The sequence below is a fragment of the Harpia harpyja genome, chromosome Z (assembly GCF_026419915.1).
Source record: "Harpia harpyja isolate bHarHar1 chromosome Z, bHarHar1 primary haplotype, whole genome shotgun sequence".
NCBI lineage: Eukaryota > Metazoa > Chordata > Aves > Accipitriformes > Accipitridae > Harpia > Harpia harpyja.
This window is the reverse complement of record NC_068969.1, coordinates 38317786-38335045: the sequence shown is the minus strand read 5'-3', so window position 1 is coordinate 38335045 and position 17260 is coordinate 38317786. Positions and strand designations below refer to the sequence as shown.

Below are 17260 nucleotides of genomic sequence, written 5' to 3'. Positions count from 1 at the left end.
AAGGCCATCATGTAAACAAATGAACCAACATTGTGACTAGTGATTATTTAACTAACATAAGAAATGCATATAACAAATTTATTTTAACACACTCTGGCCAGATCTGTCGTTATCTCAACCCTTCGTGCCCCACGTTAGGTGCCAAAAAGGACTGTCGTGGTTTCAGCCCAGCCGGTAACAAAGCAACACGCCACCGCTCGCTCACTCTTCCCCAGGAGAATCAGAGACAACAAAAGAAAGAAAAAACCCCAGAACCTCGTGGGTTGAGATAAGGACAATTTACAGGGACAACACAAAAAGAGAAGTTACAACAACAACAGTACTAATAAAAGAATATACAAAACGAGTGACGCACAGTGCAACTGCTCACCACCCAGAACCTGACTCTGCCACTTCCCCCACCGAAAGCCAAGAGCTCCCCCCCAACCCGCTCCCCATTTATACGCTGAGCATGATGTCACATGGTATGTAATAGCTCCTTGGCTAGTTCAGGTCAGCTGTCCTGGCTGTCCTCCTCCCAGGTCCCTGTCAAAATTAACTCTATCACAGCTGAACCCAGGACATTGATCTAGGCTGGAAAGTCAACCATGAACAAATTTTACTTTGGGCATTATGAGAGAATAAAAAAAAAGAGGAAAAGGAGTTTTGAATTCCATTGCCCCTACTTTCAACGCAGTGCATTTTACAGTATTAGGCCTACAACGAAATGTCATTAAATGCCTTCTGATCATCTGGTGATGTCCTCCTGGCTTTTAAAGCTGAAGGTTCTCAGTGTAGTAATGAAACTTTAGTTGCATTAGTCCCTCTCTGTCTGAAATAAAATGCAAGACAGCTATAGAAAGATCTGTAGCATCCACTAGAAATTGTTGCATGGTTAATATTCTCTTCCATGACTTTTCCATCCGAAAGTATCACCATGTTCCCTACATTGTAAATTAGAAAGGGATTTCTTGCCTTCATCCTTCCTCCTGTTCCTACCTTCAGAACAGGAATGAGAAACTATTTAAATAGCACGCTCCACAGCAACTGCCTACAGTAATATTTACCTTTGCATATGTATGTAATATTCTCCCACGACTGATCCATTGTGCATTCTGAAAAATTCCTGTCTCCATTAAAATAATATCCTTCTTTACACTGATAGTACACTCTGCTCCATAGAGTGGTAGAGTTGTCCCAGATCATTTCTGTGTGTGGAATCAGCAAAGGTTTGCCACAGTCTATTTCTGGAACAGAAAAAAATGGGTAACAAAACCTGAAAATGAAAATAGGCAAGGCATATCAAAGTGTTTAAGTAAGAGAGATTAATTGTCCCAGCAAGTAACTCTTCACTTTTTTTTTCACTTCCTAATGGTTTCTAGAAGTCAGGCCAGCCCTTCAGAACCCAGAATTTTGTGACTGGAGACTTTCTAGCAGGGTGGGGGCATTTATCCTTCAAGATGAACCATAAAATAAAACAGTGTCCTGTTTAGATATGGAGAACAAGGATCTCTGAGCAATTTTTTTTACAAATGGATCTATCTTCCCACAACACTCTTATCCCCCACATGCTATTCATTCCTTTATTTTACGTATCAGTAGCAACAATAGATCTGAAAAATGACACGTGGTCCAAGGAGTGACATGGAAAAATAGCATCAAGAAGGTTATGTTCCTTTGCCAGTGGATTTAATTCAAGCTTTGAAAAAAAGGAGAAGCTGCTACAGACAAGCAGAAAGAGCACTTCTGGGGGAAAATGCGATGGATTATTCAGACCACTTTAGAGATAATTAGAAATTAATTCATTTGCTCAGTTGTTTTTAGGGGCTTCATAATAAAATTAGGGAACAAAAAAGAATAAAGAGTGAAGATCAAATCAATGGAAGAATATTATTTAGGGTTAAAATGCCCTTTCAAATCCACAACAAACATTCCACCTCAATAAAAGATTCTGCATCACTTCACTTATAAAAAGTAAGCAATGTAAGAATTAAAATCTTACCTTCACTAAAGCTTATATGCAGAAAACAAGTGCTTTTAAAACTCTTTAATAAATAATCTTAAGTGATTCTGAAATTCTACTCAAAAAAAGGAAAACTAAGTAAAAAACCAAAGTTTATAGAATCATGATCTGTACAACCTTTAAAGGAAAAGTTAAACATATGTATTGCAATGGGCAATACCTTCACCACGACTACATTCCTTTTCATATCCCAATGTGTATGAATGTATTTATCTACTATAAATCATCAGAACAAGCTTTAGAATAACTAATGCACATGCAAAGAATACGCTTAAGTTATAGAAGGACAGTATGCGATGAGATACAAAAATTACTGCTACTTAACTCCAGCTATCTGCCCACAGCCATCCTGTAATCAGACTGAAAAGCAGAAATGCAAAACTGTGTTTCTGTGTAACACTGCAAACCTTCTATTTAGCCTGGTGACCCAGAATAAGAATATGAAAGAAGATTCTAAAAGTAGAGAGTGGTTGTAACATGCACATTGCACATTCAAAAAAATTACTATGTTTGATGGCAATGAACAGAAGATTCAACCTTCCTGGATCAAGCTGAAAAGATACTAATCATTCAGTGAATGGAAAAGTGAAGTTGTGCTAATGTAAAAACTGACTGAAGACTGTAATTATCCTGAGGCCACATTAATTAATAATATGTGCTCAGAGTAAAAATACACTAGAAATTTTGTTGGGCAAAATACTTTTTTTTTTAAACGTACCTTTGTGTTTCTTCTTATCAAGGAACTTGTTAGGCTACATTCTTCCAAATCGTAGTAACATAGGGGATTTACGACTCATGTCAAACAACAATAGCATGCTTGAGCAATCATAGTTTGCAACTGGAAACTGTCCGAATATGGGAATTTTAAGCGGATGCTACTGGCTAATAGTGGATCAATTCCTGAGCAGTGGCTTTAACCACAGAGTAGATACTGAGCTAGAAAAATGGCAGCAATTTAGGCTGCATTTTCATCTCATGGTAATCCCAATGCCTGACATGCACTGGGATTTTGTCCTTAGGATGTTAAACTTTCAGCAATTTATTGCAACTTTATTAGCAACACAGATTAAAAAACCCTGTTTAATATACAGCTTTTGTTTTGTGACTGAACTTCATAAGCCAGAAGCCTGTATAAGCTGAACGCCCAAAGAGGTTGTCTCTAACTGATGACTGCTATTTATTATGGTTGCTGAAACAGTATCTATGCTAAATAAATCTGAAGGCAGATTACATTTACCTTTGCACACCAAATCAGTACCATCCCACTGTCCTCTGGCATTGCAGACTGCAGTCTGATTGCCACTTGCAATAAAGTAACCATGAACACAATTGTAAGTAACTTCACTTCCATATGTGGTCCCACTTACAGATGCTGGATGTGCATTTAAAACAGAAGGTGGAACCCCACAATCCACACCTAGGGAGAAGAATAAAGAGGAAGATAAACTTGTTAGCCAAGCAGCAGAAGTAATGATGGTTGCACTCCTATGAGTATTTCTTTCATTGTTACCAATGAACCCTCTTCTCCTGTGGTAATCCAACACTCCCTCATGTCCTCTGCAACATCCCCACCACAACTGAGAGTGCTGTAGCTACTTCAGAGCTGCTTCCAATTAAAATTACTTCTCTCTACCTTTCTCTCAGAATGGCATGCTAAATCTGTGACCCCTTCCTCAGCCTAGCTGCTAGTATACAGAAAGTGTCCTGGGTCTTTTTTTTTTAAATCTTTTAAGACTCTCCTGCTTCTACGAACCTGATTATACGTGGTGGCAAGCTGGTTCTGTAACATTTGCAGTGAGCAACAGCTAGAGGGAGGCAGACGAGCAGAAACTGCCTTTAGGAAGCTAAATTTTAAAAGTGCACAAGGACCAAAGTAATGCAAAACCACAGAGAAGGTTACGACATACAATACAAAAGTTTGCTGTTAAAGCAAGAGTCTACATGGTGTACAAAATGCATGGTAGTAGTTGCTCTATTCACAAACATGCCAAGCTGTCATTTACAAATGCATAAAACAAAGAAGTCAAGTAGCACAAAAAAGCAATTTGTTTGGTATCATGTCCACTTTCGAAGGTAAGCAGCCATCTAAAAGGCTTTCATGTTAGCATGACACAACACTCACATTCAACAATTTAACTACACCTCTTCATGTACATCACATCTTCCCATTAAACTATGCGACTTTTTATCTCAAGACAATTATTTTATTAATATTCAAGGGAAGCTACAATCTTCAAAGACATATTACATCCATATACATATATTTAAACAAAAAAGGGGGATCTGCTCCACTTACAGTACCCTGATGTTAGGTCACCCATCTTACCAAGTTTGACCTACCTTCAATGGCCAGTTTCATCATGACTATATAAAATAAACTCCTAAATTACCACAGAAGGAAGACAAAAGACAACCTTACCTGATTTTCCTGAAAAAGAAGACACTACACCTGGCCAGGAGAAATTCTTAAACTAGCGATAAAGACTTACCAGGGAAACTCTCAAGAGTTTAAAGAATTATTTAAAGGTGCCTTTACTATTATTTAAAAAAAAAAACAAAACAAAAAACAGACAGACTTGTTGGTTTTACAAAAAGAGAAGTCCTAACTGAAATCCAGGAAAAGAGCTTGCAATACAAAGCGGAAATAAGTTTGTCATTTCAGACTCATGGGCTGTTTCTTGGTGTTTGACGTATTTTATTTCAATTAAACATGAGAGATGTGCTCAGAAACTCTGACCTGACCTACTGTTTTGACTGTAGAAATTAAAAAAAAAAAAAATCACATGAAAAAACAATCATTGAAAAATATTAATAAAAAACAAACGTACCAACAACTCACAAGGACTGCATTCTACAAGTTTTCTATAGGGACCTCTTGAGAATTTGGGCACTTCCTTTTTGTTTTCAAGTTCACTGACCTTTATTTATTTTGGGGGGAAAATGTTATTTCAACTGTTTTATTTTTTATGGCAGTAATTTAGTATTAAATTGTTTTATCTTTCCTTTCTTATGAATTTTCTAGTGATATTTAGTATTTCACTTTTCCCAGCCACACTGATTTAGCATCCTTATTCTAATTTATTCACTTCCCATAGACACACATACAAACATTACATTTCTATCCACTCTCAAAGGAAAAAAGAAAAAGAGAAAAAAAGAAACCAGGAAAGAATTAGAAACTGAGAAGGCTTTTCTATTTTCAGAGAAAGAACTCTCCTCACTAAGTGGTAATTTTCAGGATGACAATTCTCCCCTGGAGAATTGTTATACACAGTGTAGTTTCTGTTAGCTAGTACTTCAAGTGTCATTTAACTAATACACAGACTTTCTAACTACTCACAGGAACACAAAATCCTGCACTTGTAAGCAGTAATATTTCAACAGAATGGACGATAAGAACACCCAAGCAAGTGGAAGTTTTAAAGATGCTCACAGGAAACTTAACATTTCAGAGACGTGAAAGTGTTTGCTCATGCACAAATGCTCTTAAAATCATGAAGGTTATCCAGAGATGAGGGGTGGTATGCCTCTCTTTGGCATCTACAGTCAACCTTTAGAAAAAATTCCAGAAGCTGTCAGAAAAATGGTTCTTTTCACGAGACGTCACTGATGCCTTCCAACTACTGAGTTGAAAGTTCCCATGAAATGCTACAGAAGTCTAGCTGTTTTCTAGGCCTTGGTTCACAGGCAGAAGGACACATTGCAGTGTCTGTAAAAATGCAAGGACCAGCATCAAAAATGTCACTACACGAACAAGAAGACGTGGCACAATTTTATAACCTGTCCTTTTCTTTTCTTCTTTTTTTGCAAATAGCCAGATCTTGAAAAATTATCCTTCGGATTGAGGAAACAGTCTACAGTCTTTCACAAACACACTTCCCCATGCATAAACTCCCTTAATGAAGAATTTAAGAAAGATTTAAGACTCTTTTCACCTTTGCAGCTTAAAGTGGCAGGTTCCCAAGTTTCATTTGCAGTGCAATATGAGAACTTTCCCTCGTTGCTGTAAAACCCTTCTTCACACTCATAATGAACCGCACTTCCTGCTAGCAAGCTGTAGTTCCCCACAATGTAGCCATGCTTCACTTCAGGAGGGGAACCACATCCAATTTCTGCAAAAAGACTGGGTTAAAAGATCTCACAGTACAAAAATCACAACACACGACCACTTTAAAATGAGCTGAACTGGATGGTCACATCACAAAATACACCCAATCTGATAAATCTGGTGGCTCGCCAAAGGTGTAGAAGAGTAGAGTTGAAGAGTTATACTGGCCACAATCGGAGGAAAACAGTGATCCAAGTATTGAGCTACATCTTTACTAACATACAGCTGGAGCCATTCGTAACACCAAAGAGGAAACACTGCAATGTGATGGTGCTTTGCATGTGCCAGTCTTGTTACACAAATGGCTGAGTGATCCTTTAACACCAGAAGAAAATTTCAGGCCCCAATGCACAGCTTTATTTCCCTGCACATGGGAAAGGTGAAGCACAGCAGATGCTTCTGAGATGGATGCTTCTCAGACAGGCTGAGATGAAATGGTCTGCCCCTCAATTCCTCCATCTCACTGAACCAGCCTGCATACAAAAGCTACATTGCTTCAGCACAGCTGCTTGACTGGGCTCTCTTGTCTGACTCCACAAGTGACACAGACACACTACTTTACCACGGCATGGGGAGGGGGAAGTCAGTGAGATAAGCAGGGTTATCAGCAATTCTGGCAAAATGAAGCAGAACACTCCAGTTGGAAAAACTGGACGAACTACAGGTAATGGCCTTTACTGACAGTTCTTGCAATAATTCAGAAATGAGAGCTCAATATAATCGAGGCAGTACCTTTCACCTGGGATGCCTGGGTTCACTACATACACTGACAGCTACAGCTTACACTGCTAGCACTTTGCATCTGTGAAAACCTACACTAGAGAGGAAAGGAGGAACGGTTTCAGATTGAATTTTTTTATCTTGCCATAACAACAACAACAGAACAGAACAGTTTTTTATCCAGGTGGCACAATATGTAATGAATAGCTAAACTATTATTTTATTATTCCTCTCCCCTAGGCTCATTTCATTCATCTGACCTCTCTCACCAGCTATTTATCCTCTCTTCTCTTCCCCTTCATGCAGTGTGATTATGTAAGCAAGTGGATTATGCCACATTTCCTTCCTATTCAGAAACTAACTACATCACCTTCATGGCATTATTAAGCTTCTCTGACCCTGCACACCTGAACCACTGCTGAGAGCCTGTAGAAATCATATCTGGCGTCAGCTCTACCATCCAGACACCACTGGAGCAAACTGAAACCAAGGAGAAAAAAATCATACAGCAAGCAAAGTCCACAGAGGGGGGCTTCTGCCCTGCCGACTTAAAAGCACAGGTCAGAGCAGATACTACTATATCATGTAAGATCTGATTTTATGTGCTAGCAAAAACAGCATCCAAAGACTCTCACCTTTGCATGAAACTATGTTCCCATCGGGATGAAAAGAATGCCCTCCATTTTCTAATTTATAACCATCATTGCAGTAACATTTGTAGCTTCCTTCAGTATTCACGCATCTTGCATTTTGACCACACAACCCAGACTCCTCACATTCATCGATATCTAAAAATTCAGAGAAAAAGATATGCACTTCGTAACAGGGTTTTTTTAATTAGTTAATGTAGGACCCAAGCTTAAAACAAATACAGTATTCCGTGAAGGGTTCTATGTAGCTTCTGATGGGTCTTCTGGGAAATAAAGGAGCTTATCATTGCCTGGTGTTCAAGCATCTGGAAGGAGGACACTCTCAATTTTGTAGCTAGCGATTTTCTGAATTGTTTCCGTTTTACCTGACAAATAGTCTCCAATGTTATCTCCTGCTACAACAATCCCAGAAAAATCCCTATCTGCAAATATCTTTATCAGTTACAACTGTTCATTGCTGTAACAAGGAACTGGCTAATATTCTAAACTAAACACAAATAGGACATTTTGGGGGAAAGGTAAGTATCACCTTATTTTCTTTAATCTAGCTTCTTCTTCTGGAAAGATTATTGCTTGAATGTGACTGTGAAGCAATGATTTGTAACATAGTAAAGAATGCAAAATGGAACTAATTCGTACCTGTTAGAACCTAGATGTCAAATAAGTGTTTGCACCCACAGCAGAAAGTGCTCTGATATACTTTTAGAAAGTAAGTTCTAAAGTCACAGGAAAAAAGATTTGTGCAGTAGAAAACTAAGTTCTGGATCCCTGCTGCTCAGGATTCTTTGTGATGTCTACCTGTACAGTTTGTGCCATCATTGGGAATAAACGTCTTGTTGTTGTTGGAGGCTCGGTATCCATCAAGGCAAACACAGTAAAAACTTCCGTGGGTATTATGACACAATGTATGATTTCCACAAATCTTGCTGGCTCCAATCTGACATTCATCTTTATCTGTCAGCACATTTAAAACACATCAGAGAGAGATTAGGAAAAGCAGATTATCCTCCCCTCCTCACTCATTCTTGCGTAACCAGACTTCCCCTTACTGTTCTTCTTTCTAAGTTATTTGGGATGTAAACGCTGCTAGTAAGATGGAGTATTTAGACCAACAGAGGTTATTGTCCCTGGATGAAACTGTGAATAAAGGTTCATGACATAGCTTGAGTTGATCTAAGAGCTGTTGAAACCAGAGGGCTCTCTCTCCGCTTCTGCTCTTCCCTACAGCATGCACCAGCTGCAGCATTTGATGGAGCTTGTGCTGATCTTATCCAACTCATTCAACTGGCAGAGAATTAACATGGCAAAATAGGCAGCTTGTCTTCTCCCACAATAATAAGATAATTGAACTCCGTACAGGGCCCAGCGGGTACCAGTGCTTGTGAAGGAAGGGGAAGAGATGGAGTGGAAGAGATCAGAGGTGCAGGACCTTCCCCTTTAAGCAACGGTAAGCTATTACATACACTCAGACACAACATTTCACATCATCCTTTGATTCACGTATTGATTTGTCATGTACGAGATAGTATTAAAAGGACACTATCAGCTACAGTAACAAAACAATGCTTAACAACACTTTTCATGTAACAGACACTTGCACTTAAGAAATCTGTATATATGCACACTGTTATTAAGAACAGACCTTCAACTTATGAAATTAGTTTTTAGTTACCCAGTAATCTGAGATAACTGAAAAATCAGCAAAATGCACTAATTTTAATTGTTTTATTGTCTAGTTTTCAGTTCAACGACACATAGGTTGAAAGGAATAATAAAGTAAAGCCCAGTATATTTAATTATTTTTTTGCTGAGGCTAGGATAAAAAAATATTAAATAAACCATTCTAATACATTACATTTTAAAAGTAAATGTTTGACAAACCCCTATATTTTCTAAGACAAAATTAATTGAAATCTGTCACTATATAGCAGAAACTGAATAAAATGGTTAAGTAACTAAGTACAACACAATATTTACATCAAGCACAAGTAAAGTACAGCTCATGGGTAGCCCTTAGGAGGAAAAAAAAAAGAAAGAAAAACAAGCCACACGTATTCTATGTTTTGGAAATTCTGCCAGGAAATGACAAAGCTTCTACCGTGTTTTGAAGAATTCAGTAATATTACTCAAGAAAGAACATTTTAGGAATGTACACAGTTTCTTACCATTTTAAAAACAAGCAGCCTACCTTGACAATGGGTTCTTCCATTGCCTACAAATCCATAGTTACAGATGCAGACGCTTTTTCCTTCAATTTGATGACATGTAGCATGAATGTGGCAAGTTGCACAGACATCTGGAACAGATCTGTTCACAATTGCTTTAAGAACAAAAAGACACAATTACTTTTTTTTGGTTCTTTTAAAGGACCATAAAGGTGGTCTGGTATGGGTAACTGGCACAAAATTTAAAGTGGAGATAAAATCCCGATTAAAACACACAGAATAAAATCCCATCTCCTCCCACCTCATTTTCAAACTTGCAGGAAAACCACAGCCATAATATTCAGAGACTAAAGATAAAAAAATAAACAGAAAGGATTAAACAAAATAACTATACTGAACAGTTTTCTCCATCCATCTATTCTTTGACAACAAGCAAAACAGTTTTTCAACAGTTAGTAAGGCTTGCAAGACATATAATAAATAGCTCTATCCAATATTATTAATCTGTCCTCCATATTCATTTTCTTTCCCTTTTGTCTTGATTTCCATTTGCTCATTTATTCTATTATTTTGTGTCTATTATTTACACATAGACATTTGGGTTATTTATCGATCTGTTTGTATCTTGTATCATCAACATGTATATGGTATAAATGCCATTCATAACAACGATGTTGAGAATGCTGCCAGGAGGAAAATGACTTATGGTAAAGTCATTTTAGAAATTAATTTATATTAGAAGTAGTTTAGCAGCATATGACACATGACCTCATTTACTGTAATGTGATAGGGCTATAAATATACATGAAACTACAATACAATATGAACTTATTTCCTTATTTGTATTCATACCTTTAGTGCATTATGTACATTTCTCTCCATTTTTTGTAAGCTCTTTTTGTTACCTTCACACATGCACGGGCTTTCCAAATGATAAACCTCAGAATGGATGGCTTGAAAGCAGACAAAGCAGGTATATGCTTACACCCCTTTTAAAGGAATAACTAATACTGCACAAGCTGATGTTGTCTCATGATGCTGGACAGAGCAGTATGGAATTTTTTACTTTTCTAAGACAGCTAAGATTGGCAAGGATGGTGTGGCTCTTACAGAATGCAAGTCTTACTGCGTATATTGCAGCTCTGGCAAAATTTTGTCTGCCTTAACACGGTGTCTACATATGTAACTGTAACTGGAAGGAGAAGGCAGCTGAACACTCTAGCCGGCTTTTTTTTTTTAACGCACCAAATTTATCAGTGTGATAAAACTGCCCTTCCACACGCAGAGAGTTTCAGTTTTACTGACAGTGCATTTCTCAGTGCCTTATGACTCGTGGGAAGCATCACAGATTCCTACTCCTAATTCTCAACACTTTTACATACTTTCGTGTGTGCACGTGTTCCTAATTACGACAGAAAACAAAAACTGTCAGCATGCAATGGTAGCCAATGTAGGTCAGAAAATTAAATTTTAAAACAGCCAGGGTAATAACTTTCTCATGATACCTCAATCTTCTGATAAAACATGGGAGTGTCCGCCTCAGATTGCTGCTCTGGCAGATAAAAAACGGTTCCCCACCACCACCACCACCACCTCCTACGGATGAAACTGTGCGACTTATTTCTCCTCAGTGACAGACCATTTTTCACTCCGGCACTGAAGTCCCCTCACGGTTTCAGTCCCACCCAGGCGCTCCCCCAGGCGCGGCTCCCGCCCCGCCCGCTGCGAAACGTGGCGCCCGGTGGGCCGCCTGCCTCCGCCGCCACCAGCCCTTCGACGGCCCGCTGGGGCGGGCGCCCAGCGCCAGAGCCGCAACCCTCCCGCCGCCGCTCCCGCTCCCGCTCTCCCCGTCCCACGGCCTCCGCCGCCTTCGCGCCTTCCCCGCCTCGGCCGAAGGGCGCCGCCCTCACGGCCCCGCCGCCGCCGCTCGGGGCGAGCGGGGCCGGAGCGGGGCCGGGCCGGGCCGAGGGACCCGGGGAGGGGCGGCACTTACCCCGCCGCCGCCCCGCGCACTGCAGCAGCGCCGGCAGCAACAGCAGGAGCGGCCCCAGCGCCCGGCCGCCCTCTGGGATCATGTCCCCGCCGCCGCCGCCTCCGCGCCCCTGGGTGCTGCGCGGCCCCGCTGCCTCTGCATCCTCCCCGCGGGGTGCAGGGTGGGAGGGGAGCCCGAGGGGAGGGCGAAAGACCGCGGCCCCCGGGCCGAGGGCGTCGCGCTGCCCCTAGCGCCTGCCTCCCGGCGGGGCGGGGGCACCCACGGGCGGCCCTTATCGCCGCCGCGCCCTCGGGCCCCCCCCACCGCGGCTTTCCCCTCAGCGCGGCCCCTTTCCTCCCTCGGCCGAGGAGCCCTTGCCCGCAAAACCCTCTCTCTTTTCTTCCTTTTTTTTTTTTTTTTTTCTCCTTTCCCTGGCATAACGCCTTTCCTTCCCCAGGACACCGCCTCGGCCCCGGCCAGGCGGGTGGCAGAGCTGATAAGGGCTGTTGCTGCCGGTAGCGGCCGGCTCTCACCCCGGCGCGGGGGAGGGGCAGGAATGGAGGGAAGGGTTCTTTATGATGCCTGGGAAAGGTGACTGGAGACTTACACCTAGTTGCAGGCGGCTGCGCTGCTCCCTGCCCGCCCGCGGTGGGGGCCTCCTGGCCTGGCAGCGGTCGTTGGGTCTGAGGGGCACCTGCTGGCTGAGGCCGCTGGGTCTGAGGGGCACCTCCTGGCTGAGGGCGTTGGGGGAAGGTGGCCACCCGCAGGTCCTCGGGCCCGCTGGGGCAACACCGCAGCCCTGCGTCTGGAAGGGGCCCACAACCCCCTGCACGCAAGAGGGAACAGGGCGATGGCTCTGCTGGCCCCGACTGCAAGCTTGTCTGAAGTGGGCACATCAGTTCTACAAGCGTATGAAAATTGTAACGGTATGCCACCAGCCCTTGGTACTTAAAATTAAGCAACGCTTTCTCATTGTAGGCCTTCACCACAGTACAGGTGAATCGCAAAATTTTGGTTTTAATCAGTACCAGGAGCCCTGCCTGAAGAGTTTCCTGCTGCAGAAGAATGGTAATACTCCTAAAGCTCACGGTCCTCATTCAGGTCTGCGAGTCTGAATTTTAGAAAGCTGCATAAACTTGTATTTATCTAGAAATGCAGTTGCCACAACTACAATAGAGGACTGACAAGGAGATGACCAGGAGAACACAAAGGTGGATTTAGACATCTTTGATGGGCTCTAATGAACCTCCTGAAGTTTTGCTCGTATGCTATGTTGGCTTTACATTAATGCCCTTTCATGCTAACACAGTCAAGTCCTCTACCACGACTACACTTAAGTGACATAACCTGATCTTTTTCTGCTGTGCTGTAACAACAAAGACCAAACAACCTGTGTCTGATTTCACTGGAAACAAAACTCGGTTTCATAAGACAATCAGCTTTATTGATTTATTTATGTAAGTCAATCTGTTCCAGTGTTTTTTAATTACCGTTTTGCCTACTTAACCATGTATACATTTTTAACCAGCTTCTGCTACCCTTATTCATCTTGACCGGGTCACAAAGTGACCTGAGTCTTCAACAGTGGCCAGTTACATCACAGGTGAGCCTGCTTTTGCAATAACACACTGCAGATGTCAGTACTGCATATTTCTGTCTTAAATTACTGGAATTGGAAGCATGCATTCTCAATGGTGGTAAGTAGTTTGTCACTATAAGGAATGATGCAGAGAGGAATTGTGCTGCACAACATATTAAAAATTATTCAGAAATCACATCTTTTCTCTCCCTTAGTAGCCCACCAAGTTGCACCACTGCGATTTCTACTGTTCCTTTCATAAAAAGCTGTTTATAAACACCTCACACAGCAAACAGGAAAGTATTTTTGGCAGCAAGCCTGAAGAAATAAATCATTATATTTATAAAGAGAACAAGTTAAAAAAATGTAATATAAACATGCTTTAAAGAAAGTAACAAGGAAGTGTATCAGTTGAAGAAAATACAGGACTTAGACTGGAACAAACCTCCTTGTTTTGTTCCAGTCTAGTATGTCTTAAACAGCCGATTAGCTGCTGTTTAAGACATACTTCAATACTGAGTAATTAAGCTACACACAAAGGCTACTTCAGACTGCATATATGTTGTTTACACATCTAAATTCAAAGCACAGCCATAGGAAAGTGTCAAAATGATGTTGAGAGGTCATCTATTCTGTTTTTCTGCTCTACAACTAGATTGACTACGTAAATGATTCCTGACATACTTGTCTAACCTGCTCTTTATAGTGACAGTGATGTAGAATTCACAGCATTCCCAAGCAATCTGTTCCAATACTTCACCCTCTTTGTAATCTGAAAATGGTACTCTGAGGTTCAACCTAACTTCTAGTTAAATTGTTGTGTCTTTTTTTCAGTTCACAAGAGACTCTCAAAAGCCTTCATGATCTGGAACCAGGTTTGAATCAGCCACTGAAATGAGTCACAGATCACCTGCCTCTGAGGTCACCTGCCCAAGTCCTGAGCTAATTTATGCAGAAAGACAATTAAAGATTCAGGAGGGTAGCACAGATCAGTGTCCCAACATGCTGATCCTTACGGCTTAGGCAAATTTAGATTATTTCCTACAAAAATCTGTCTAATGAAAATACAGGATAATATCCACATAGATTTTCTGTTGTGGATAGGATAAGGTTTTTAATCTTTTCACTGTCAAACTTAAAGGACCTAGTTTGTAATTACAATGTTTCCTTTGCCCCTAATAGCATTAAATCTTGTTACCCAGAAGGCACCTGTACCGGTATTTGCTTCCATTTCTCTTCTTTGTAATAAGAAAACAGTTGTGTTGGTCAAAGTAATTGAATTCATCCAGAGATACTTGGAAGTTTCCTGTGCAGTTTTTCCTTGCAGCTGTCTAAATGGAGATAATTGAAAATCAGAAAGGCAAGCAGGATTAAACATCTCTTCAGTCGTCTGTATTTGTTCTGTCTCCTTTGCAGAAGTGAATGTCACTACGTCATCTAAATCACATTCTTTTTGTAAGGATGTTTGGCATAGATTACACTACTTATTCTGACATATAAAGACAAAATATTTGATACTAATGGCTCTTTCAGCAAACAGATTTTTAAAAACACAGCAAACGTCTTCAGCCAGACTGAATAAATGTAATTCATCCTTGTTAACAGATCACACAGCTATTGATAATGCAGTTGCATTCTCGAACAGCTTGCTATCAAGCACTTCTTTCCAGCTAGCAATGAAAAGAGTAACTGTAACTGGATGGAAGGTTCCTTCCATCTGAATTCTGCCTCTCTTGCCTATTTAAAATGAATCAGACTAATAACTGGTTTCTGGTTATCCACTTAATTTCCAGAATAAGCAACAGCAATTGTTGAAGCAGAAATAACTGAAAAATTGGCTGACCCTCTTCAGCTTCTAATGAAAATGCTTCAGTAAATATTATGCAGAAGAAAAGCATTTTCTTGTACTGAATTTTGCTACAAAGGAAATATTACCACTCGTTTGCAGCATTTCTGTCTGTACCCTCAGCTGCCCCTATGCCACTGTCTCAACTCCTGACAAGTGAAGTCAAGATGAAAAAAAGAAATGGCATTTCTGCAAAAGAATTAGAGACACCTGAGTTTAAACCTTAAATATTGAATGCTTCTCTACAATTTCCCTGGAGGATAGGCCTTGGATGAAACAGACATCAGAGCATGCCAGAGCATGGTAGGTGATAAAGCCCACTGACAGTTGCTGCTAATCAGAAAAGCAGTTCTACAGAGTAAAAGGGCTGCTATCTGTGGGTTTTAGCATAGGAGTAGGAGCCCAAACTGAGCTTTGCCATAAACTCACTGTGACCTTTGATAAGATAACCCCTTTCTGCCTCTCTTCGCTTCTCCCTCCCACTTAGTTATGAAACAGGGATAATATTCCTACATAGGTGTGTTGAGGCTTAATACCATAAAAGCGGGTCTGAGATGATGCATGTAAACTTCTCTGATAGAAGCTTTGATGTCACTACAATCTGCCTCAGTTTTTAAACCACAAGGAAGTAGCGTCAATCAGTTTATGGGGCAGTGTCCTAATGTTTCTGGATCTTGGAATGTCATGCAAGAAGACGGATGAGTAGTCGCTGCTTCTGGTTGTTCCATGCTGTTATATATAAGCTGTGCCATTATTTTGAGGGCTATGCTGAGTGAAGGCAACAGTTGAGAGGAGGGAGGCAGAGAGTCACAAAGGAAAAGTGAAGAAAAAAAAGAATAACAGCACACCCTTCATAGATTATTAAAAAAAAAAAAAGTGTTGTGATTTTCTGAACTCCCAATAGATGAACAGACATCTTTTCCTTTCTGATCCTAGAATACCTGCTAAAATCAGCAGAGAAAGAACTCAGCAATGAGCTTAATGCTTCCTTCTCTGCCAGGCTTCCTGAGGTCATCCACAGGGATGCTGGCCTTACTATCACAGCTGCACAAAACATAATAACTTATAGCTAAGGCAACAGTTAATGATAATTTCTTTGATAGGTACAGGAACAAAACCAAATCCCACTGACTGTATTATCCTTCTCTCACCATTAGCTTTGCATATTTTGGGGACAGATCAGTCTAGAAGTGCTATCATTAAATGGGAAATATGGCAACTTTTCAAACTATATTATCTATGAAAATAAAAAATTCCATACACATCTTGTGAGAAGGGAAAACCAAATATTGACTACAGACTATAAACTGAACAGTTCTCCTCAAGCTGTTCAGGCAGCTGGGGATTCTTTTCCCTATGGCTTCTTTCCCTACAGACCAACCATATTTTGTCACCTAGCAATCTCGTATTTGCATCAACACTTTGTAGTGGGAAAGAAGAGGGGAAGAATCTAATAACCAAACCTATCAGAGTAAATACCTTTACCTTCACTCCCTGGGTTGTTTTGTATGCAATTCAGCTTTCACATGCTGTTTATCCAGTTTGAGGAAACCATTTTTACCTCAATTAGAAAGCACCTCAAGCTACTGTATTTTTAGACTCTGGGAACACAAAGCCAGAAGGATGAGTTGGATTTCAGATTTCTATCATCATGCCTTCATTTTTGGTATATATAGAGACAGTGCTTTTGTTTTATTACAAAAACAGCACGAGCTCTGCTCTTTAGTCTTTAAAAATTCAGTTAGATATAACTCTATTATTTCTACATTTACTGGCAATCAGAAGAGAAAGAGACCCTGGGTGATGACATTCATATGTTGTCATAAATTGTAGTGAAGATATAAGATGGACATTTCTAGGGAAATAAAAGGTCACCTAGTCTTTTTTTTTTATATTAATTGCAAAGCTCACAGCCCTGTTTATCTTCAAATAGTTTACAATATTCCCACAAGACTCTTCAAGACTATCTCTAATGCAGCTATCCAGAAATTGATTGGCAATAAGAGACCACTTGCCACAGTAATTAAAGGTTGAATTCTGTCTAGTACTGAACATTTGTTATTGCACCACAAACATACAGTAGCTAAATGACAAAATCATTGACCTTTACTGCGATTTTGTCTACTACCTGCTTCTTCCCACCAGGAACAGAGTATGTGTTAGTCAATAGGACCTAAATAAAAATTAGGGATCAGAGATGCTTAAAGATGACGGAAAC

The 17260-nt window shown here is 40.5% G+C and overlaps 1 protein-coding gene across 6 annotated transcripts in view; it reads right to left on the bottom strand.

The window, feature by feature from the left end:
• Positions 1-11892, bottom strand: part of SUSD1 (sushi domain containing 1) — an 83431-nt gene extending 71539 nt beyond the window's left edge. For 4 of the 6 annotated variants that reach the window (XR_008233436.1, XR_008233437.1, XM_052776473.1 and 1 more), the window contains exons 1-7: positions 11639-11891; positions 9669-9800; positions 8279-8434; positions 7466-7618; positions 5938-6114; positions 3240-3419; positions 1047-1226 (exon numbers count right to left, since the gene is read on the bottom strand). Coding sequence is in view for 4 of the 6 variants with exons in the window: in XM_052776473.1 (XP_052632433.1) it covers positions 1047-1226; positions 3240-3419; positions 5938-6114; positions 7466-7618; positions 8279-8434; positions 9669-9800; positions 11639-11720 (1060 nt within the window). In the remaining 2 variants the exon portion in view is untranslated. Of the gene's footprint in view, positions 1-1046; positions 1227-3239; positions 3420-5937; positions 6115-7465; positions 7619-8278; positions 8435-9668; positions 9801-11638 lie in introns of all 6 variants that reach the window. The other 2 variants (XM_052776476.1, XM_052776475.1) reach the window with 2 other exon arrangements.
• Between the last annotated feature and the right edge of the window lie 5368 nt (positions 11893-17260).